The following is a 25,252-nucleotide window of genomic DNA, read 5'->3' as shown; positions in this document are numbered from 1 at the left end:
CTAAACAATCCTAAATCCTGCCCATCCCTTGCAAATTCTGTGACACTTTATATCCTCAACACCCACTAAGAAGTACTAATCGATACTTTCTTGAAGTTCATAAGCCAAACTCGGATCTATAATATATAACATTAAGTATCCTATTTTTTTGCTTATTTTGTTCGTTATTTATAGCACTTTGTGTACTGCATATTTTTCTAGCTAGTTTCACTGTGTGTGAGGTATTAACTGGAAATTGTCCACTTTTATTAAGCATCTGCTGGGTTGTTTGTTTCTGATAACTTGTTTGCAAATGCTTTCTCTAGAGGCTCCTTTAGCTGTTTAAAACTTTCATTTAAAGGCTCACTGCTGCTTTTCTGCTGTGAGAAACATTTCTGCAGTTTGTTTTCCACTCTCCCTCCCTATTGCTATGTTGTTCTTATAGTTAGTGGCTTTGCAGTTGCTCGCCCCTACTGTAAATTTGATCTGGGACCCTCCTCCCAGTCTAGTGTCATTACTTCATTCTACCCAATACAAGCAAAGCTCTCTTCACCTAAGACTGGACTAGACAGTCAAGAGGAGAAGGTAAACACTTGCACCACACCATACTCAGCACATTGTCCCTCAAAACCTACACCACCAAAACACACACATAGAAACACAAAACACACACCTACATTCGCGGAGGCTCTCAGTAAAACCCTGCCCAAGCAACAGGGACCTCCAAAGCAGAAAAACAAGCAACCTCCACCCCCCAACACAACCCAAATGACACATAGCCCACAAACTCAGTATGCCACTTAACCACAGCCCATACGGCATAACAACGTACCCAACACTCTAGTCATAGGTGACTCTATAGTCAGGCACACTGATGTTCCACTCACCAGGCTAAACAAGGAGAAAGTTACTGTCAGCTGCCTGTCGGGTGCCAAGATCCGCCACATAACGCATGCAGTCAGGTCACTCCACAACAAGTACAAATATGACTCTTGTCATTGTCCATGTTGGTGTGAATGACCTGAGACGTACCTCCTTGGACTACATGAAAAGGGACATGGAGGTGCTGTCCGATCTTGTAGCCCAGGTAGGTATGACCCTAGCCCTGAGTAGCATCCTGCTATCACCCAGAATGATACCACAGTACAAGGACAAAATGATTGACTTCAACAATTGGCTAAGCTTCTGGTGTCATTATAAGGGGATCCAGTATCTGTCTGCCTGGGATGACATGATCGACAAACCACGATGCTTTGCCAGAGATGGCCTGCATCTGTCGCCCCTGGGATTCCGGATACTGGCAAAGGCTCTAGCCACCCCTATAGTGCCTTTTTAGGCAAGGTTCAAATGACAAATTCACCACCCTAACAGGTACAGGCAAGAAGAATCTGAGGGTATTGCTACTCAATGCTAGAAGTCTAAACCTCAAAATGCACTCACTCGAGGCACTCCTTAAAATGGAGAACATCGACATCTGTGCAGTGACAGAGACCTGGTTCAAGGCTCCAGAGAGTAATCCTGCATTACCAGGCTATAATTCATACAACAACTTTCGGACACCTAACCTGGACCGAAACACTAAAGGCGGAGGTGTATCCATATTTATTAAGGATATCCACACCTCCAGGCTAGTTGCTCAGCATAATGCATCCGAGATTATCCAAGTGCAACTAACTCTGGGCAAGACCGCAATCCAAATTGTAGCTTGCTACAGATCCCCCACCATGCCCCAGGATTCCCACTCCTCATTTCTTGATACACTGGAAAATATTAGGGTACAACCTAACACCCTAATAATGGGCGATTTCAACTACCCTACCATTAGCTGAGAAAATTACTCGTGTACCAACTCTTGTGCTCAACGTTTTCTGGAATTCATAAATTCCAATGCCATGGATCAACTTATCCACACCCCCACCAGGGGCAACAATATCCTAGACCTGGTTATTACCAACATGGGCAACCAGTGCTCCGCACCAGAGGTCACTTCCTTGTTGGTCAGATCCGACCACAAGCTAATCACCCTAGACATCCACATCCCTCCCCCACCCCCCATTAGGGAAACCACAGTAAAAAATTTCTCCAAAGCCAACTTCACACTTCTTAAAACAGAAGTGGCAAACTTCACGACACCCATGCTGACGGACAATAGAGGTATGACTGCTGAATCCTACACAAATGCACTTTATAAGCACTTACACGAGTGCATGGATCATGCAGTCCCTAACAGAACCAAGATGCTATCCTAAAAAAGGAAGCCAATCTGGTAGTCCCCTGCCATAAACAAACTTTACAACAGAAGAAAGAAACTGTTTCAAAAAAGAGTAAAATCCCATGATTGGAGAAACTCCCTGGTCAGCCTCAGTAAGAAGCTGAGATCCCTTATAAAATTCTCCAAAGCTAGTTATGAAAACAAAATCGCCACTGACTCTAAAGACAACCACAAAGCATTCTATAGCTATGTCAAGAATCTCAATGGCAACACTCAGATCTGCTCCGAGTTACAGCACAATGGCACTAAATATACAGAACCAACTGATATTGCCAACATCCTGGCAGATAGGTTCAGTGCTAAATTTACCGCCCTGTCATCCCCTAAAGGGCCCATCTCTATACCAGAAGAATGCAAAGTTCCTGTAATCACGGCTGCACAGGTAAAAAAACACACTATCCAAAGCCAAGAACACAGCATCCATGGGACCTGACAACATCCCAGGCTGTGGTCTACATGAACTACAGAACGAACTGGCACCCCACCTAAGTACCATGTTCAATCATAGCCTCACCTCAGGCTATGTGCCCACTGAGTGGCGCACAGCGACAGTTATCCCACTCCACAAAGGGGGAGCCACCACAGACCCCAGAAACTACTGCCCCATTAGCCTAACGAGCCTGGTCTGCAAGGCTATGGAATGTATCATCATGGAACTTATAAACAATGACTTTGGTAATCTCCAAACTCAGGACCCCACCCAGTTCAGGTTTGTAAAAGGCAGATCATGTCTCCTAAACCTGATAGACTTCTTTGAAGCAGTCACCAAAGCTGTAGATGAAGGTAAGGTGGTTCACACAGCCTATCTAGATCTCGCCAAGGCTTTCGACACCATTCCCCACTCTGGAATTATAGATAATCTCACTAAACTAGGTATAAATCCTTATGTCATAAGATGGGTTGCCAACTGGCTCACTTACAGAACCCACACTGTGAAAAGTAGCAGACTCCAAATCCAACTTCAGACCAGTGACAAGTGGAGTACCACAGGGTTCAGTCCTGGGTCCTCTCCTGTTTGGTATCTACTTCTCTGAAGTACAGGCCAACACAGAAGGTCTTTGGCTAATGAAGTTTGCAGATGACTGCAAACTAGGAGCCATAATCAAAAGTCCAAAAGATGTGGACATCCTACAAAAGGGCCTCGGTGAGACAGATGCCTGGTGTCAAAGCCATGGCCTGAAGCTCAATGCCAAAAAGTGCATTGTCATCCCTTTTGGTAAAAACTCTGTACCCATGAACTACGACATAGGTGGTAGTCTACTTAACACCGAAAGTGTGATAAGTGACCTTGGGACACAGGTGGACAGTAGTCTCTCCTTTGATAATCACATCGCCACAGTAGTCAGGAAATCCTTCTACGTGGCACACCTCATCACAAAAGGTTTCTCATCCAGGAAAAAAGAGGTCATTGTTCCCCTCTACTCGTCACTCATTAGACCCATTATAGAGTACAATGCCCCTTTTGGTATGTACCTCACAAGACATCTACAACAACTGGAAAGGCCACATAAATACCTTACAAAGAGCATTACCAGCCTCAAACAGATGCCCTACGCAGACAGTCTAAAAAAACTGCAGCTTTACTCCGTCGCATATCGCCTACTCATAGGCGATCTCTGCCCAACACACAAAGCTATGTCAAACCCAGAGCTTTTAGACATGCTCCACTTAAAGAAATCCCAATCCCTACAGGCTACACGCTCTAGGGACCTAAACCTTGTCACCACAATAAACAGAACATGCTGGAGGGATAGATTCCTGTCCCAGAGACTTCCCATACTCTGGAACAAACTACCTATCTATATCAAAATAAGGTCCTCATTAGCTCACTTCAAAAAAAATCTTGATTGGATGGGAGATAGGAAATTCACCCCGGGGATCACTTCTGTGGCTCTGCTCGAAAGTGGCACAGGAAAATAATTTTACTTGGGTGGCGAAAGCCAGGGTACCCTTGGCTAGGCTTATATAGACCCTAGGGCCAATAGCCTAGTACCTACCTATGAAACAAGACCTTGGGGAAAATACTCTATTGTCACTCAGTTGCAAATAATTGGAACACACTCCCTTTAGCCCTTAGACTACTTAAAGACAAAAATGCCTTCAAGGAACAGCTTAAATCTTTTTTGCTATCAAATTGGATATGTTCAGGATCTAAACTAATACCAAAGAAACATTCAGGGATAACCTAACTTAACTGTACCACTTCTAGCTCTCTCTTACTACTACCTACACATTTTGTTTCCGTCATATTGCATACTAGTTAGCTCATGTTACACTCAATTCCCATAATCCCTTATTACTGTTCTTTAATTTATTTATTAACTTCCAAAGTTCACACGACTTTATCTGTATATTTACATACTTCATGCCTAGTACCTTGGTTCAGCAATGTATTGACCTTAGTCTTACCGTATTTCTGCTTAGTTTCTTGCCATACGTGAAAATTTCCATATATGTATTGCATTGTTTTACTATCCATTCTATATATTCCTTTATTGCATGTTATATAATTACTTCAGAAGTATGTATACTTAATGTGATCTGTGGTTTTCTTTGTTCTTACTTTTTGTTTACTTAAATTTTTGTTTTTTTTTGGGAGCTTTTCTCCTTGGGTCTCTGCTGAAAAAGGGCTTCTAAGAACCCAGACAGACTAACCCGGTTAACAAATGTAAAAATAAATAAATAAAAAGAAGTAAATAACTGAGAAAACTTTATGGCATGCAAAGAAAACCATACACCACAAATGTAGTGCTAGTAAGAAAAAAATTCTTTACTTACAAACTTTCTCACTCTTCCTTTCCCCTCCCCAAAGCATTTTTTCAACATTAATGACATGAAATAGGGCATATGCACTAGATTCCCGCACAAGTCCAACAAATTCTGAAAAAGTCCAATAATTCCAGATTTTCTTGTTCCGTCATATTTCACACATATAATAATTACATTGTAATCCCACATGAAGTTACTGGTTTTATTAGTTATCTCCATCTCTCATATCCTGTCACTGCTTCATTTCTAATGTACTGTCAGTTATTCTAGTCAGTTCTCTTGCTCCCTTCGTTCACTCTAACATTTTCCATTGAAACGCTGTACCTGTGAAACTTTTTTTCTAGTCTCTTTGTGGTCTTTATTACCAGAAGAACAAGAAGCAGAATCTCTCTCTGTTTTACAGCTCACTGTTTGTTGGACAAACTTTTGTATTTCCTCCTTACCATTGTACTTCATTAAAAATGTTTTTGTCCCTCCAGGGGAGAATATATTGAAGACAGTTGGGTACAGCAGTTTGAATCTCACACCTGTGACTCTACATTCCCTGAAGAGTGGAATAAATTTGCGTCTCTTCTGCCTCTTGTACAGGGAGTAATCATTTTCCACAGACACACTGCTGTCTCCCACTTTTAGTACTTTGCCCTTCTGCTACAGTTTTGTCAAAATCAACTCCGCCTGCTGGTAGGATTGCATCTTTACTATTAAAGGTTTTGTTTGCTTTGTCAAAGCCAGGTTTGGAGCATGCAGACGATGTGCCCTTTCATCTAACAGCTCCTGCTGTGGAATACCAGTCCAGTTGTTTATTTGTGCTCTCATAAAATTAATGCAGTCTATTCCTTCCAGCTTCTCTGGTATGCCTGAAAATCTCTGGTTTTCCCTACATTGTCCTGTAACTGTATTTTTTGAAACATCTCTTTCTGAACAGCCTCATGTTCAGACAGCCTTTTCTTCATTTCAATCTCTGATTTTTGCAGCTTTATCCCCTCTTCTAAATAATTGTTTAAAGCCTCTTCCATTTTTTCTAGTTTTTTTTTTGTCTATATACTTCATCATTGTTTCATTTATTTTAACCAGATCTGTGTGTTGTTGTCTTGTATCTTCCTGTAGGTTATTGTAATTCATGTCTGGAGGTTGCATTGCTTTTTTGCTGAACGGCTGTAGAACTTTCCCCAGTCAGTTTCTTATTATTTTCTAGCTGATTTTTTCCAGGTCCTATGTATTTTTCTTTTCCTTACATTCAGGCAGTACATTTACTAGCCATTTAGTGCAATTTACCCATAAATACAAGTCTGCTGGTCTTCTCTGCTGAGTTCCAGTTTTCATACTGGGAGATCTAGAATTAAGCTGTTACTCAATGTACAGCCATCTTGAAAGTCCTACAAAAATACAGTTTCTTCATTTTTCTTTTATCTTTTCAGGAGGACTATTGTACAAGGTATACATTTTGCATTAGGTGTAAAGTGTGTGAGTGATGGATGGTTTGATACAGACTGTTACTTATCTGAAAGAGTATTAGAAACATAACATTGTTCAGCAAAGTTTTTAAGCACCTTTATTAAATTATCACTTAAGATATAGGCAAAAGTACATTAAAAGAAAAGAGGACAAATGATATTAACATTTTCCCTTTTACATGCACAACACTTAACATATATTTTCTTTATAACTATTATCAGTCCAACATTATGCAATTTGCTCAATTCCTGCCTTTCCTTCAACCTCACTGCTCCTTTTGACAATTATGCATGTATTGTTCCTACAATTTCCATTTATTTCCATGAAATTTGCTCCTTCCCTTTTCTAAAAGATACCCATTCCAGGTCTTTTATCTCTCTTATAATAATCAATACTTCAAAACACTTAATTTAAATTTTCTAGTAATTGCTTTTTTTGGCAGCAAACAGAATTAAACTTTAATGAGGCCTTACTATCTTTAGGCATTTTAGATCCTGCGTCACAGCTCAAAAGAATCATTTCCTTAGTTAAAGCCAACCACTCACCCAATATTTCTGACAGAGTACTCTATAAGGAATTTTTAACTACCGGCAGCTTACACTACCAGACATGTTCCTAGTTGACTCTTTCTTCCCCGTCACACCTCCAGAATTTGCTGTCTACCTGTGGAAAAATTCTTTGAAGTCTGCTTGGGTATAAAAATACCTATTGCAAATTCTTCCAAGCAGTAGTCCTAAACTTCTGGAAATTTTTTTTCACTCAGAAATGTTATTGAACTTTCAAAAAAAGTATTAATTGACGACTATAAAGTAATAATTGAATACTAAAATTGCAAGGAATAATCAAACTATATACGGTATATACAAAGGCCTGAAATCAAAGAATAAATAGTTAAAAGAATTGTTTGTTGGAATATTAACTGTCCGGTATAAGATTTACATTTGACGTTGTTTTCATTCTTCATCACCAATGGGTTCGGATCTGAATTGGCTGTATGCACTAGATTTCCGATCCAGCTTTTGAGCTCCTCCCTGTACTTATAATGCTCCATGCCATCCCCAAGACCTCAGATCTCATTTGCCGCCATTGTGTTTAGAAGCAGGTTTCACGCTCGAGCTTTAAGTCATTGTTTTCAGAGTACCTTTCTTGGAAATTGATAATCTTGGTAGCTGTTATTTCAGCAAAAATAATTTCTGAGCTCCAGGTCCATCATTGAAGCATCCTTATATTATTTTCTATAATGACAGGGTGTCTTTGCAGGCTAAGCCTTCCATCCTTCCTAAGGTGGCATCTTGAGAATAGCATCAACGAGAACGTACAGTTGCCCAGTCTTCTTTCCAAATTTTATGAATAAGGGAGAGTATATACTTCATCCTGTTGATGTGCATAGGCAGCTATGTTTTTATCTTTGCAGAACAAAGCAGTTCAGGAAGTGTAATCGGCTCTTTGTATCTTTTTCCCCAACTTGCTTGGGTCATGTAGTATCTAAAGTCAGTCTGGCAGTGGATTGCTGATTGCACCTCCCTGATTAATTCTGAAAAAGGACTAGATTTACCACAACCTCCTCAAGCTTAATCTACTCTGTCCATGACTTCATCTACCCTTTGGTCAAGGACCCCCCCCCCCCCAATTGATGACATTTGTTATGCATCTACTTGGTCAAAGACTCTCATATCTTTGTTACACATTACAAATTAGACATTTTTAGAAGCACCTTTGGTTTAACAGTGGCCCGACAGATCCTTCCATGAGGGCCTACTGAGGGTTACATAGTTGGGGACTCTGTCCCGCTGGGGAGGAAGAATGAAAAGGAAATCATCAGATTTATTAGATATGTACTCACCATAACTTTGCAGCTGTGTTGTCCATTTTCATTCTTCCTGACACTTCCCTCCCTTCCTTCCCCTGTTCTTGTTGCTCCTGGAAGTACCAGTTAGACTGTGTTGGAACTGTTCAGTTCCTGGTTTGAGGCCTGTCTTTCTTCTGTCTGTCTTTTTTCTATAAAATGGGATATTATGCAGCAAACTCGATATGAGGTGTTGGGATGGTATGGACCATTATGGGTAGAGGGAGGAGCTTGAGAGCTGGATCCGAAGTCTAGTGCATGCAGCAGAGTTGGCTCAAGGGATCGAATCCTAACCCATTGGCAAGGAAGAATGAAAATGGACAACACAGATGCAAAATTATGGAGAGTACATGACAAATAATTTAATTCCTTGTATAGCCGAGATAAGATTCTGTTGAAAAAAGTTAATGAGAGTTATCACTTTTGACTAAGGGTTATTAATAAGACTTTGGATAAATTCTTTGCTCTTTTACTTCAGATTTTCTGGAGGCGGCTGCTTTTAAAAGGATAGGAAGACTCCAAAAAAGGTGATTTGATGGATCTCCATTCTCTAGTAATTTACAACTGCAAGGATAGTCCATAAAAGAGACTATCACGTTTCAAATCACTTTAACCTTCTGGAATTTGTTGCATCCTTGAGTGGCATACATATGTTCTCCCATTGTTCACTTCTAAATTGTTTTTCAGGTCTCTCATCCCAATTTTTTCTAACCTTCCCTAATTGATTCTTATAATTGTTGAGCAGTATTTTATATGTCTTACTAATTATCCTTTTTTAACAGCAGATTCTGTTTCAGATTTAACTAAAAACTGTACCAGAGCAGCTCTTTAATGTAGGATTCTCCTATGTCTTGCTTTTTGCTTGTACACTGATAAGAATCCCTGGTAGAAAAGACAGTCTCTGGCCTGCAATCCAGACGCTGTCTTGGGCTCTTCCACTCTTTTACTCTTCCCTCTCTAGTTATTTGCTCCCAGCATCTTTGTTACTTTGCTAGTTTTCTTCAGTAAATTCCAGCCCACTTGCCTATTTTCTGCACCCCTACTTGCAGTCTTTTATATTGACTAAGTCTCCTTTCTTTGTTCTCCTGTTGGTTTAGTTCCTAGAATATTTTGCTACTTTTATGAAGTATAATATTTTGAATGGTGTTGGTTCTTCTTAAGGATCTCCATCCAAAATCCCACTCATTTCTTGTATTCCCCCATCTCCACTTCATCTTAACGTCTTTCCAATTTGAATTATAACCTTCTGCTTTTGTGTTTCATAATAAGAGCCTTAACTGTGTAGCTGTAAAATATACCTTCAAATCAGGTAATCCTAAACCATCTTGCTCTAGTGGAAGGATCAACTTAACTAGCACCCTCTTCTTCTCTCGGACAAATTCCTTCAAATCTTTATTATTGTCCCTAACTTTCCTGTGTTGACCCATATATAAAACTAAAGGGACTAAAATTTTCCTTGTTTTTTCTTGCTGTCCATAAAGACGATCTTCCAGTTTCTCAGTTTGTCTTATCTTTTTAGTCTCTTCCCACATGTCCTTAGCTGCTATAACAGAAGCCTTTTTAATCCATATTCCTAAATAGTTAATCTTGTTGTGTCTTAATAAGTATGGGTATTGTTGAACCAGCTTGTTTGTGGGTACATAATTTACAAATATAGCCTTTTATCTTCATTAGTTTTGTATGCTGAAAAAGACTTAATCATCTCAAAATGTTCCACAACACTGTGCTGTCCTTATCTGGATTTATCAGGTACAGAATATCATCTCCAAATAAAGTCAACTTTTACCAAGTATATCCTTCTTTCAGAGTCCCTTATTTTCTTTGCTTGTGGCTCTAAATATAAAACAAAGAAAGGAACGAGAGGACAGTCTCGTCTGGTTCGTTTGTTCAAATACAGCTTTTCAGAGAGGAACCCTCCCACTTTAATTCTTGCCTCTGATTCTCCTCCTAAATATTAGGGAATGCAAATGCTTCCGTTGCCTTGCTTATAAAATCCCAGCTTACTCAGTCAAATTATTTCCCTGCATCAAGACTCATCCACAGTGGTATTTTCTTACATTCTGTTTCCGTCTGGATTATCATTGCTCTCTTAATGTTTTCAGATATTTGACTCCCCTCTCTGAAACTACATTGATCCATACCTGTCCGTTTTTACAACACCTTTTCCATTTTTTAGCTAGTGTAGACATAAACAGTTTACAGTCATGGTTTAAAATTTTAATGGGTCTGATGGGGCTTTGATATCTTTGGGTAATACAGCCACCACAGATGTTTTTCAAGATGGTGGTGCTTACCCCTCTTATAAAATACAGTGAAACAAAATCTTCCAGATCATTATCGCTTTCTTCCCTTCCTAACTTCCAAATTTCTACAGGATTACCAGCTGTTCCTAGACATTTTTCCTGCAGATTGGTTATACATTACCATTTGTATGTCTGCTTCTGCTGTCTTAACTATTTGTCTACCTCTAACCTTGGGATAATTAACTCTTCCATAAATATTTCCATTTTGTGCTTGCTCTTGATTTCCACATTTCTCTGCTTTGTACAATTTCTCATAATATTTCCAAAATAAGTCTTGCACCTCTGTGGGAGGTTTTTGCATTATATGTGCTTTTATTTTGAGTACAGGTGTATTTTGGATAAATACCCGCAGCTGGATGCGTAGGACTGTAGATATAGTTATAAAGCTTGGCATTCTGTCTGTCTGTTCTCACAGTATGCACAGTTCTTAAATTCCATCAGTTTTGTTGGATTGTAGTAATTTGTTTGCAAAAACAGATTTCTTCACTGGCAAAACCATAGTAATTAATCTTATGTAAAGTGAACATGTCCAGTATTCAAGCTTTACTATTTTAGCTGTTCTGCATTTGATTTTTTGGTGTTCGTGTGTATGTATTGTGTGTGCAAAAACACATTTTCTATTCTCAATGGGTACTGCCCCTTATGTATCCCTTTCTGCAAGTTTTCAGTACCTTGATGTCTTAAAGTGGCCACAGTCTGCTATATTATCTTAAAATATTGAAGTTGCTTGACTTAATTTATTGGCCAACATTTGTTGTGATGTACATACATACATACTTCTAGATGATGTGCGCATGTGTCTCCTTGCTTTTTTGTGTTAGGCAAGTTGATTTTCTTGGATTTAAATCTTGCTTTCAAAAACAGATTTATACCATATACATTTGGGTGTGTATTTTTATGTATAATATCTGTGTGCTTGTTATATTCCACTGCGGTGCTCCATATTTCATTTCTTCAATGTCAGTGTTTTAATGTGGAATGTCTTTAATGATGGACATGATTTCAATTCCCTCTACTAAAAGGGAATACCCTAGTGGATCCGCACCCCCCCCCCCCCATGTGTGGGGTGTGTGTATGTGTGTCTTCAGCATACTTTACCATTAGAGAGCAAACATATTCCTTTAGAGATAATCAATACAACATTGTGGTACTAAAAAGACCATGAATCGGACTTGCTATGGGAAAAGAAATAATTGTTGGAATCATGTAACCGGTCATAAAGGGCATAATTGGTATTGCTAAAGAATAATCTACTTGGAGACCCTCTGTGCCTATTTAAAAGATGGCTAATGTCTTCACCTGGCAGTACTTTTTAAGTGTTAAAGTAAAGATTATATGCTGCTGTTGTGCAGTTAAAAGCTGAACAACTGCATATATCAGCATTATTAAATTGACAGTGAAATATTTTAAGCTATATTTCTTAACCCATGTACTCACACTACTGATGAAGTTTATGAAATGTGCATGTGTCTGTACTTACCTTGTGTATTACTCCTTACTTTAACCTTTTGTTTGGTTAAGTAGTTTACCAACCAGGTAATGTATTAAATAATAAAACAAAAAAAAATGTGTATAAACACACACACCTTGCTGTGATGAATACCATATTAAATGGAGAGAGATAGTTTGGAAAATATGTATAGGTTATAATGGTGCTCCATATTCCCTTTCTTCAATTCAGCATGTGCATTTGGGTTGTCAGTACTGATAGACATGATCTCAGATTATCATACTAAAAGGGATTGGACAGACAAGCCATTTAATAAAAGCTGCAAGAAAAACACCTTATATCTCTTGTAATGGAGGCCCATAGGATATATACAGATGACCCCTTGAGGACATCAAATGTTTCAGCTACATGGCTTCAGAATGTCCAGGATGTTATTTTTTTTTACTTTTGAAGTCTTTATGGTTACATTCAGGCCAATAAAGCCAAACCCCAGTAGCTTTGAACATGCATGTTTCAACCTTCTAGGGGGAGCAAAATGTTGTGACTAATAAATGCAAATGGTTTGTCTTTGAACAGAAGTAGTGCACAGAATTGGTTTACCAAACTTTAGTAGCAGTAATAATTACTACTATTTTATTATTAAATTTTTTATTAATTTAACGTATTTACATATATGCACATGAAAATATTCAACATCACATATTGGTATACAATGATGGGCATTCATTGAATCATTGAGATTATCTTATACAAGTAACACATTAAGAGCAACATTTCGAGGTTATCCCAGCCACTAAAAGCATTAGTATGATTTACAGATCTTACTATGATCACTTTTTTCCATTTTACATAGTACTGCTGTTAAATTTAAAAATTATTTGAACATAGGAATGGAGTTCAAGTTTACATTTTTGTAATATCTTTTCTAGCAGCTAGCAAGAGAGCCCAAACATTTTTGATGTTCATCGTGTTTCACTGTTGCAGTCATTACACTTGGGTTATCCTGCTGGCAGGCTACCCGCAGTTGGCCTGAATTCCAAAGTCCTGGTCCATCGTCGGTTGCTGTCGCCTCCTCTCTGATGTCAGTGCGCCAGGGGTATAAAAGATGCAGCCAACGCCATTTTCTTCAGTCTTTCTTGCCATGTGGTGCCCGAAGCAAAAGCAGTTCGCAAGTGCCGGTCGGCCGACTCCTGAGATTTTCAAACTCGAATTTCAGATCCGAAGTCTTCATTAAAGCCAAGTACCCCGTTGGGGAAACTTTTTTCTTGCTCCAGACCGATGTCAGAAAAAGTTAACAATTGTATTTCTTGTGGGAAGCAAATACCTCATAAGGATTTTCATTCTTACTGTATTCCTTGCCTAGGCCCTGACCACGACATTGCTAGCTGTCGGTTTTGTGCTAGATTTAACCAAAGCACTATTAAGCGTCGGTACGCTTTTGCCTTTCATTACTTTGGCCAAAGATTTAATTATATAATGTCGTCGGAACAGCAGATGACCAGAGTTTATAAAAAACGCAAGGAAAAGGACAGGCATCCGAGGTCCAAAACTGATGACGAGGCCTTCGCTAGGCCAGTCGCCGGTTCGCCGGTTCTCAGTGAGGTGCTTTTGCAGCCCCTGACGCCCGCTACCTCAGAGCCACAGGCCGCTTCCGACTCCCACGTGGAGCCAAATAGGCCTCTGGATACTCAAGGTATTGGACACTCGGAAACTATTCCCTCAGATGGGTCCGGAGTCGCTGAGCAGGCATCGGCTTCTGAGGGTAGTTTTCAGAACTACACAGTTATACGTCAAGCCAACCTCAGCTTCAAAGGCAAAGACTAAAACAGCTCTAAAGGCAAAGAAACAAGTACAGCATTCTCCTGGACAGACTTCCATGCCTAAGAAACAGATGCTTAAAATGGCCAAAGACCTAATTACTTTGATTAGGGGTTCCCATCCCCCTCCTGATAAGAGGCCTAGGCAAGAGACAGAATATGACTCTTCTGATCAGGTTTCCATTTCCTCTGACTCCTCTTCTGAACAGGGATACTCTCTTCCTCTCTATGAGGATTCTGATGCTGAAGAATCTATTCCTTCAGCCTCTCCTACTGAGGATTATTCTTTTGGGGAAACCCTGCATACCATGAGAGAGCATTTTCACTGGGAGAGCCAAGATTACTCAGAATCTAAGAAAAGGTTCAGAGACTTTCTTTTACTACCTCAGCACAGACCTCTTGCTATTCCACCTGTTCTAGACATTGTTGATGATGTATTTTCAGAGTCCGGCCTGTCTCCTGACTCTTTACCCTCTGCACCTGTTAAGCCAGACAGATACTACAGGGTTCCAGACTCCCATAAATTGCTATATAAAAACCCTGCTGATGACCCAGAAACTATATCTCAGGGTCTCAAAGGGGTCAAGGCTTCCACTGCAAAAAACCCTGTCCCCTCTGATAGGGATGCTAGGGCACTGGACAGATGGGGGAAAAAAGTTTACATTTCTGCTACCTTGGCTGTAAGGGCCTTAAATTGTCCGTTTCATATGCTTAAATATCAGCAATACTTAATGTCACTGCTAAAACAGAAAATGTTGACAAATTCTCAATGTTCTGATAAGGAAATGCAGGATTTATTGCATGCAGCTGAACAAGTGGGGAAGCATACTTTGCAATGTGGTTTTGATTCACTGGAAGCCTCTTGCAGGGCTGCTGTTACGGGTTCTGTCATTAGAAGGCATGCTTGGTTAAAGGAACAGAATCTGCCTGATCATGTTAAAGCCAAATTATTGGATGCTCCATTACAGCATGATACTTTGTTTGGTGTTGAGGCAAAAGAGGTACTGAAGAAAATGGAGGATAAAGCAAAATCTATGCAGACAGTTAAGGATTTCCTACAGGTACAGCCACCCAGATTTAGCAGAAACTGGCCTTCTAAGAATTGGTCCTTTCCAGTGTCAAGACAGGCCACAAAGAGGCAGATACAGATGCCCTAGAGGCAGATCCCAGCCCCAAGGCTCATACAGGCCTAAACAATGGGGCGCTTCTACATCCAAAAGCGGAGAAGACAAATCACAGCCATATAGGAAACAGTCCCAATGACTTTCCTCTGCCAATGCCAAGCACTTATCTTTTGGTAGCACCCTTAGGGGGAAAACTAGCACTTTTTTCACAAAATTGGCACATGATCACCCAGGACAAATGGGTCTTGAATATAGTGTCTCAGGGCTACAGGTTCCACTTTCACACCCTTCCAAAGACAAAATGTATGCCAGACCTGCCACACAATTGATGGGCAGAGGCACAAAAGCAAGTTTCATCCCTCATGGACATGAGGGCTATTCAGCGAATACCACAGCAAGAGCAGGGACAAGGATTTTACTCAAGACTTTTCTTGGTACCCAGAAAGGACAAAGCCTGGAGACCAATACTGGACCTGTCTATTCTAAACACTTTTCTGGATGTTCCAAAATTCAAAATGTTGACTCTGCAGCAGCTTCTGCCCATGCTGGGCAAGAAGGCTTGGCTTGTAACTTTGGACCTCAAAGAGGCATACCTGCATGTCCCAATCAGACAATCTTGCAGAAGATACCTCAAATTCATAGCTAGCTCAATGCACTACTAATTCTCTGCACTGCCCTTTGGCTTATCTACTGCGCCCAGGGTCTTCACATATTGCCTGGCACCAGTAATTGCATTTTGCAGACAGAGGAATCCAAATATATCCTTACTTGGACGACTGCCTTATTCAAGTAGAGAACAAGGACATTCTACTGAAGCATCTGGCGTTTGCAAAAAGATTACTAATTTGCCTAGGGTACACAGTGAACGAAAAGAAATCAAAACTGGTACCCTCTCAAGAGATAATATTCCTGGGTGCAAGCTTAAATACAACTTCCCAGATGGCTTATCTCACGCCAGACAAACAAACTGACTTCTTACTTCGAAATGATGGCAACAAAGACCCAGTTATCTGCAAGAAAAATTCTGCAGGCTTTGGGCTTCATGGCATCCTGCATTCTGCTAATTGCATATGCTAGACTGCATATGAGGAAACTACAATGGTATCTAAAAAGTGTTTGGACTCAACATTGCCACAGCCTGGAAACATTAATTATCCTCATTCCCTGCCTGCAACAGGAGTTTCGATGGTGGGCACAGGCCTGAGACCACAGCAAGGGACAGCCATTCACTTTACCCACAGCCAGGCAGACACTAACAACAGATGCATCAGATTATGCCTGGGGGGCCCACATGGCAGGAAAATGTATTCAGGGCACATGGCCCGCAAGCCAAATGCATCTTCATATCAGTCAAAAAGAGATGCTAGCTGTACAGTATGCCCTGACAGCCTTCAAGGATCTACTTCATCCAGGACAACTGCTGATAAAGACTGACAATACTACAGTCATGTGGTACATAAACAAGCAAGGAGGCACACATTCCTACCCCCTCTGCAGACAAGCCATGACTTTGTGGAACACAGCATTGAGTTATCAAGTTACACCTGCAAGCACAATTCCTGCCAGGAAAGACAAATACTCTGGCAGACGAACTAAGCAGAAACCTCATGGATCCTCATGAGTGGAAACTAGATCCACAAATCTTCAGCATGATAACAAGGAACTGGGGATGCCCAGACATAGATCTGTTTGCCTCCCCTCACAACTGCCAACTACATAGATTCTGCACAAGGATTTATCACAAACAAGCATGGAAAGTGGATGCCTATCATTCAGCTGGAAAACCCTTACAGTATATGCCTTTCCTCCACTGCCTCTCCTCCCCAAGGTACTCCTAAATGTCAGACGAGAGAAGCCAAAAATGATACTGATTGCCCCAGACTGGCCACTCCAGCACTGGTACCCAATCCTAAAGAGCTTGTCTCAAGGCCCAGCCTGGACATTACCTCAAATTCCTCATCTTCTGACCCAACAAAACAATCAGATCCTGCACAGCCAACTCAGAACCCTAAATCTGGCTGCATGGCGGATAATGTAACCATTCAGAACACACCTCTCTCTAAAGCAGTTATGGATGTTATTTTGGAGGTCAGGAGGCCCAGCACCAGAAAATGTTATGCAGAAAAATGGAAGAGATTCTGTGCTTGGAACCAGGCACATGGAATGGACACGCTTGTACCAAATATTCCTCAGATTTTACAATACCTAACTGAGATGCTGGACAAAGGCCTATCCTTCTCATCAATTAAGATCCATGCCTCTGCCATTTCAGCTCATTACAGTACGGACCCACCTATTATTTCACATCCACTGCTAAGGCAGTACCTCAGAGGAGCCAAAAACATAAGACCTCCAAGGAGAGCTCCAATACCTGCGTGGGACCTCAATTTTGTCTTGGAAAAGCTCACACTGCCTCCTTTTGAGCCAGCCAATACAGCAGAGATAAAATACTTATCATGGAAAACATCTCTGCTCCTAGCAATAACTTCAGCAAGAAGAATCTCAGAGTTACAGGCACTAATGGCTGTGGAACCTTTTATTATTTTTCCATCTGGACAGGGTTTCTTTAAGGACAAACCTAACATTTATGCTTAAGGTAGTGTCTAGTGTGGCTCTTAACCAAACCATTCATTTGCCTACCTTTTATCCAAACCCACAGAATAAGGAGGAGAGACTTCTGCATTCTTTGGATATACACAGACATCTATGCTTCTACTTGGACAAAACTAAAGCTTTCAGAAAGACTGAGCAGAAAAGCTATTTCTAAGCAGACTATTTCAAAATGGATAGGCGACTGCATTCGTTTCTGCTATTCACGACATGGCAAATCAGTGCCTAAGGGCATTAGGCCACATTCAACCAGAGCAGCAGCCACTTCAGCAGCCTTCCTCAGAGGAGTACCAACCAAGGACATTTTGGAGGCTGCAACTTGGACTTCTGTGCACACTTTTACTAAGCACTACCACTTACCTCTTTACTCTAAATCCAGAGCAGGCTTTGCCACTGCAGTTCTGCAGGGCCTCATAGCCACTCCCAATTCTATTTAGGCCCAGCCACCCAACCTCAGCTTTGGGATTCAACCCAAGTGTATTGACTGCAACAGTGAAACACGATGAACATAATACAGTTATGTACCTACCATAAATGTAGATGTTCGAGTGTATTCACTGTTGCAGTCCAGGTTACCCTCCCACCACCCCCCTTTCATTGCTGGGACTTATCTGTACTTCTCTATTCTATACAATTCTATATAATCTATGTGGTGTATTTGCTTGTAGATGAAGGTAATGTTTATGTTAGTGCATGCTTTTTTATGAGCAGAATTTTTAGCCTACCCTTTTGGGGGGCACCTGACATCTGGGGCAAGAAAAACTGAAGAAAATGGCGTCTGCTGCATCTTTTATACCCCTGGCGCACTGACGTCAGGGAGGAGGGGACAGTAACCGACGCCGGACCAGGACTTTGGAATTCAGGCCGACTGCGGGTAGCCTGCCAGCAGGATAACCCAAGTGTAATGACTGCAACAGTGAATACACTCGAACATCTACATTTATGGTAGGTACACAACTGCACTTTCTCTGGCTTTTGCAGCTACAGGAAGCATTGCATTCACTACTATTACTGATTTTTAGCCAAGAAACCATCATCAGACCATAACCCCTTAAAAATATACTTATTCTTTTCAATATAGGTTTAATTTTCATAATCCATAAATGTGTGACCAGTCAGCTTTTATATCTTTACTAGATCTCCAACAAACTGAAGAAGTCATTTTACTAAACTTGGAGATTTCATTGGGAGTAACAAACATTCTATGTATATATTTCCACATAAAAACTTTCCAGTATAAACTTGACGTTTGACTAACTGATTTAAGTAACGAAATTTTTTTTATTCTTGCCATCTGTTGAGTGACTCAATCTACTACTGTTTAAGAAGTTCCAGAATTTTGTATCAAAATTATTATTTGTAATTAACTTGTATAACTTGGATAAGATTTCTTTGTAGGTCAGTCAACCTTCAACGATAGCATTTATATAATGGGGGAATAGTGCTCTGTTCCTCTTCATTCATATTCTCTGCAAATTCATATAATTTCTTACTGATGGATAATATCTGGTTAGCAGATTCATCCAACTTATATTTCATTAAATATTCTGGGGACTTATCTTTTCCTTTTTCGAAGCAATCAGACCATAATAGTAATCAATTTGTTTTTAGTAAATTCATTATAACAATGTTCTGAGTTTCCTTAAATCTAGAGGTGTGTACAATGGCAAAGCACAAAAATTTCCATTTTGATATTAGTGGAGTTTTAGAAACATTTCATAATTGTTTCAAAATTGATCTCATATATGCAGAGTCTAAAGACTGAAATGACTTTCTTTGTAAGAAATTATTAACCAAAAAAAAGATTGTTACGTATTTCTAATTTATCATATTTAATAAACGTATAAGAATTTAGTATAATCTGCTCCTGTGGTTTTTCATTGACTAGTAATATACTTCTTTTAAATAAATGCTGCTAAATCTGGCTCTGAAATGTGTCCTATTTTAATTTTCAGAAGTCAACAGCGTCTTGAAAGCTTCCTTCAAGTTAGGACTTCACAGGTGGGAGCCCCAGTGTCCATTGATTCCATACAGCAGCCTGCTCTTGGTCAGTCCAGTTCCGATGAAACTGTTGCATTAAGTAGTGAAGAAAGCAGTGACACAGACGTGGAGGAGATAGATGAGATACCTGTGGCAGCCAATGTGGAAGGTTTGTCTGAGAAACTGTGATAACGTTATAGTAGTTGTCTTTGTGCTGTTAATGGTATGATGATATCTGTCCTCCCAGAAATATGATCCCCAGGTTTTCACACTTTTAACTCTTCTGTCTGGATCTCTGGTCATTTTTTTCACATATGCCTTGGACTCTAATGAAAATGTCGACACTGCTCTCTAATCTTCACTGATGAGCCCTTAAGATTGTTTGCTTCTTTAAATATTTACTTGAATTTTGGTTGTAAGGTTCTTAGACTGTATACCATTTTAATTGGAAGATTGAAGAAAAGTTGTGTACTGTGAAGCAACATTGTGAATGAATATGTGTAGCATCAGGTCCACATTAAGCAGAAAGAAAGAAAAGAGGAATTAGAATGCTAATACTTTTAATGTTTGCAATTGTAGATGCATAGTACAACAATGTAAAACATATTGACAGATAGGACAAATTATGGGAGTACTTGTGTTCCACATATATCCCACAACACTGTTCTTGAAAATGTAGTATAACTGATGCACATTTGACATTTAAGTCCGAGCTTATTATATGGAAATAACTGTTAGGCAGGCAACTGTATTTATTAAGTGTACTTAAGTAAATACATTAAGACAGTAAGATTAGAGAAGAGTCGTTGTATACCCACCAAGTGGGTATATATAGAGGAAAAAATACTTTGGGTAAGCAGCTGTGCTTACCAATGATGTTTCCTTCTATAAAATCCTAGGGCAATGGATAGGAATCAACATGATCTGCATTTGTTTTAAATTAGCAAGTATATCGAAAGTCCGTACCTAAAACAAATAGTTTAAAATAAAGCATTCAGAAGAATAGACTGGTAAGAATAAAAAAAACACTATTCTGTGCATTGTGCATCAATTCACGTCTCTATTTCTTATCTTTATTGCATAAGAGTAGTCTGATTCTTTCAATTTTGGTGATGACTTTTCTTGCTGATGTTAAGATATTCCATAAAAGAGGGTATTTTATTTTAATGACACAGGTGGAAATAGGCGTGTTAAATAAAAGATTGGCCCGCATAAATTTATCATTAAAAATGGACTGTGAGAAAGAATTCGTATTATCCCAATATGTTGTAAGGTTTATGCAGTTGTAAAACATATGCTGCCAGTCAGCTTTAACATGTAGTTTACATCTCCAGCATCCTATGTCTTTATTAAACATCAATTCAGCTTGATGTGGTGTGATGTGATAAAAGTTCTGTGTAAGAACTTCCAAGAGAATATCCTCCACCTTAGTGATGAAGTAGTTTGTTTTGAAGATTAGAGTATTAGTTTTTTATAATCTTTGCTTGCGGAGTTATTATTAAGTCTAAAATAATCCCAATAGCATTCTCTGTGACATACTGTTGATTTCTTAAGTACTTTACATATTTTAGATAGAATTCTCTTTCCAATTATATTCTGGTGCATTAGAATAATGAGTAAATCATTGAATGTTGGGAAAGTATTTCTAACTATTGGTTGCATTAGATTAACCTTATTTTCAACCAGTTGTCTACAGTTTTAAATTCTAACATGTCTTTGCTTAACTCAAACTAATGATATGGAGCACATTTTGTAACTTCCAGTTGTCTAGTAATTGATACCAGTGTAACAGATTTTTGTCTTTAAATATAGTCATGGTTTTTAAATTAACTGTATTAATACCATTTTGAGTGTAGGTAATTGGAAATGCAAAGAAAATCCATGCTTTATATTCAGGGTTCCTGAAAATGAAAAATTTAAAGGATGATGTTATCGTATTAATATAAAAAGAGTTAACTGATGTGTTTGTTTGTAGTCTTATACTAACCAATGAAATGTATTAGTTACTATTTAGTATGCTGTAAACTAACAACGGATGGAGTCAGGCATACAGGAAACTCAAGTTCCAAGCAAGAACTCAAGAAATAAGGCAGTTCAAATGATTCAGGTAGCAAGCACAAAAAGTCCAAGTTCTGACTATTTTAGTATGGTATGATTTTGTTAAATTATTGGATTTACACCAGATACCTCCCTGAATATATTTCCATTTGGCATTATAATTTATTTTAACCAAAAAAATATTGTCTTAACAATTAAGGATAAGGAATATAATTCTAAATCTAGAAGACCAATACCACCCGATGTCCAATCTCTAATGTGGTGGTTTAAAGTTAATCTAGGCTTACTAGGAAACCATAAAAATCTCGGAAACAAAGAATTGTGCTCTCTCATATATATTTTGGGGAGTGAGAGGGATAAAGATTGTATTATATGTAGGATTTTAGGAAAGATAATCATTTCAATTAAGGAGAGTGTCTTCCACAGTGAAAAATATATTCCATTTATTAAGAGTTTGTTTTATGAAATTTGTTATAATAATTGAAGGTTGTTATATTTTTAATATTTTCATACAAGATTATCCCTAAGTAAGTGATTTTACCATCTTTCACAATGTATTTATGTAATTTATCTATTTTATTAATATTATTAATGGTTTGTATTTTAGTTTTATTAAAACTGAGTCCCAAGTTCTTCTGAAATATTTCTAGTGCTTGGAATACTGTAATAAGAGAAGAATTGCAGTCGGTCAAAGTTAATGAGATGTCATCTGCAAGTAATTGTATTTTGGGGGTTAAATCATTATTTATTAGTATGCCCTTGATGTTTTTATATGATCTTATATAGTTTGCAAAAGGTTCCATAACTAGAGCAAAAAGCAGTGGGGACAAGGGCCAACCCTGTTTAGTACCTTTATTGATCATGATTGATTGGGAAGTATATGCAAAGGGTTTTTCACAGAGAAGTTTAATTAATTTTAAAAAATTGTTTGAAAAATAGCATTCCTCCAGTACGAATAAGTGCTTCCAATTAACTGAATCAAATACACCGTTGATCCAGACTAACCTTTTTGAGTTATTAGTATAATCAAGTGATACTATTATTTTGATATTATCATAGTAGTTCCTGTTCATTGCAGTCTGATCATTGTGTATTAACATTGGAAGAAATTGTTTTATTCTAGAGACATTCCCATGAATATTTTATAATCTACATTTAAAAATGAAATTGTTTTATATGAAGAACATTGCATTGAGCCCTTGTCAGGGTTTAAACTTGGGGCTATTAGGGTGCATTTCCAGGATGGTGGTACCTTCATAAGTCCTTTAACTATTGAAAATACGTGTAGTTAAATACTCAAAGCATCCTTAGTCATAATTTTATATAGTTCAGATATCATACCATCATTTTAGGTGCCTTATTGGGTTTTAATTTATTAATTTGAATTCTGAGTCCAGACATTGATGTAGGCTTTTCAGTTATTTTTATTTTATCTTCTGACCGTCTGTTTTCAGTATATTTTTTGTAAATGTTTTAATTAGATTTTGTGTATCCATTGTTGGTTTGTGTTGCTTAATCTTATTAAAATGAGATCTGAAAACATCCAGAATATCTTCTGTTTTAGTAACTTTTTACTACGAAAAGAGCATAATTCTTTGATGTGGTTATATTTCTCAGTCTTTTCTGTTCTAGTAGACCAATTTATGCATGGATTTAGGATTTATGAAATAATTAGTTTTCTTTCTTTTCTAAATTTATCATAGTTTTATACTGTATAATTTCTAAATATTTACTGTTTAAGGTATTTATTTCTTCTGTTATTTCCTTTTTGAATAATTTTAATTTATCAAATTTCTCTTGTAACTCTATCAATTCGTTGTCTTTTTTTGTGTATATCAACTTGTAATTTTGCCAAAAAGGTATGCTTTTAAAGAGTCCCATACAAAAATCTCAGAGGTGTTACCTGTATGATTAATTTCAAGAAAAGTTTGAATTTCTTTGTTAAAGAACTCCTCTTTTGTTATATATGCAAGAATCCTTTTAATTGGGTTGTTATTACTAGAATTCAGTATAACTTCAGATGTTATCACATTATGATCCGACAGTTGGAAAGAGACTAATTTAACATCATCTATTCTACTAGTGATCTCATTTGAAACATGTACTCTGCTCGTGATTGTGTCCCATGCCTATGTGAGAAATGTGTAAAGAAGAGTGAGTCTGATTCTGAAAACTTTTATATCTCTCATATTATATAGGTCAGTGAACTTCATCAAAGCCTTGCCTGAGGTAGGTTTCTTCCTTTTATAGCTAGTGTTGCTATCCTTTACAATTATAGTCACCTGCAAATATAATTTTTACCTTTGTTATTTGTATTATTTCCCCAACTGTTGTTTAACTGTTAGTATTCCTAATCCAGGTATCCAATAGACATTAATAAGTGTATTAGTTTCCTTTGAATCTTTGAAGTTATTGAACAAAACATGCCTTTTTCGTCACTAAATGTATTCAGGATTTTATGTAGAGGCAACAAAATGTTCCATAAAATAGTCACCACTCTTCTCTTTTGTTTATAATGAGAGCTAGTCAATACAGAATAGTGTTAAGTCTGTCCAAATCTTCTTTTATTAAATGTTTTTCCTGTAGAAAATTAAGTCGGGAAAGAAATATTTTTTAAAAGTTTTGTATAAACTAACCCTTTTACAACCATTATTTAATCCTTGGATATTAATTTATATGCATTTTAAGTTGGCTGTACTAACGAAATAGAAAAGAATAAGTATGGCCTATAATACCCTCCTACATTTGTAAATAATATGGTACCGAAAAGCTATTAATACATGTAGTGAACTGCATACTCCTAGCTGTAAGATAATTGAGATTAATTGTAAATTTCTGTCAAGAATAGTAGACACCAAAAAAAAGAATTAATTTGTAAACTACTGTATACGCACTGTTCTTTCCCATCCCCATAAAACTCCTGGTTTGAATAGCAGTTCTATTCAAACACTACCACTACCCACAAATAAGTATTTAACATCACTCTACTACTTCTGAAGTTATGATATATGAAAGGTGTAACTTATTTAACAAAATTAAAAGGAGTTAGTATATACATAATGGATTATAAATACTCATTTGGTTGCTATAAAACTTGTAAACTGCAAAATATAGCAGATATTGTAGTCATCTGGTTCTATTCTATTTGTAAGAGTCTATATAGTATTTATAACAAATCCAATCATTTTTTCAGTTCTTGAAGAGAAGTGAATCTTTGTTTCCTTCCTTCCTTTCAACTAGATCTCCAATAAATGAATTGGTAAACTTTGTCATGAAAAAATAATTTTGTTATTAAAAAAGTTATCAATGTTATACTACAGCTAAGAATAATTTGTCCTTTAGTTTCTTTTTCTTCTCACTGGATTTCCAGGTATTTACTTCTGCTTGTCTCTTCAAAGTACTGTATTGTTCCATTCCATATCTTCAGTTTGGTCTACATTTTTTATGAATAACAGTGCAGGTCTAGGTCTTCAAAAGTGTCTAATTTCATCCAGAAGGAATATTTTGAGTCTGGCAGGAAAGAGCAAATGCACCTTAAGCTGTCCTTTCTTAAGCTCCTTTATAAGAGGTAAAGAACTTTTCCTTTTGG

At 38.1% G+C, this 25,252-nt stretch overlaps 1 protein-coding gene across 5 annotated transcripts in view; it reads left to right on the top strand.

Annotated features, from left to right (window-relative positions):
- Window positions 1-25,252, top strand: part of RFWD3 (ring finger and WD repeat domain 3) — a 948,792-nt gene that overhangs the window by 203,669 nt on the left and 719,871 nt on the right. For all 5 annotated transcript variants that reach the window (XM_044081898.1, XM_044081901.1, XM_044081897.1 and 2 more), the window contains exon 3: window positions 19,581-19,774. In XM_044081898.1, the coding sequence (XP_043937833.1) occupies window positions 19,581-19,774 (194 nt within the window). The remainder of the gene's footprint in view (window positions 1-19,580; window positions 19,775-25,252) is intronic.

The sequence above is a fragment of the Protopterus annectens genome, chromosome 8.part1 (assembly GCF_019279795.1).
Source record: "Protopterus annectens isolate FY-2018-M chromosome 8.part1, PAN1.0, whole genome shotgun sequence".
NCBI lineage: Eukaryota > Metazoa > Chordata > Ceratodontiformes > Protopteridae > Protopterus > Protopterus annectens.
This window is presented reverse-complemented; position numbering and strand designations above follow the sequence as displayed.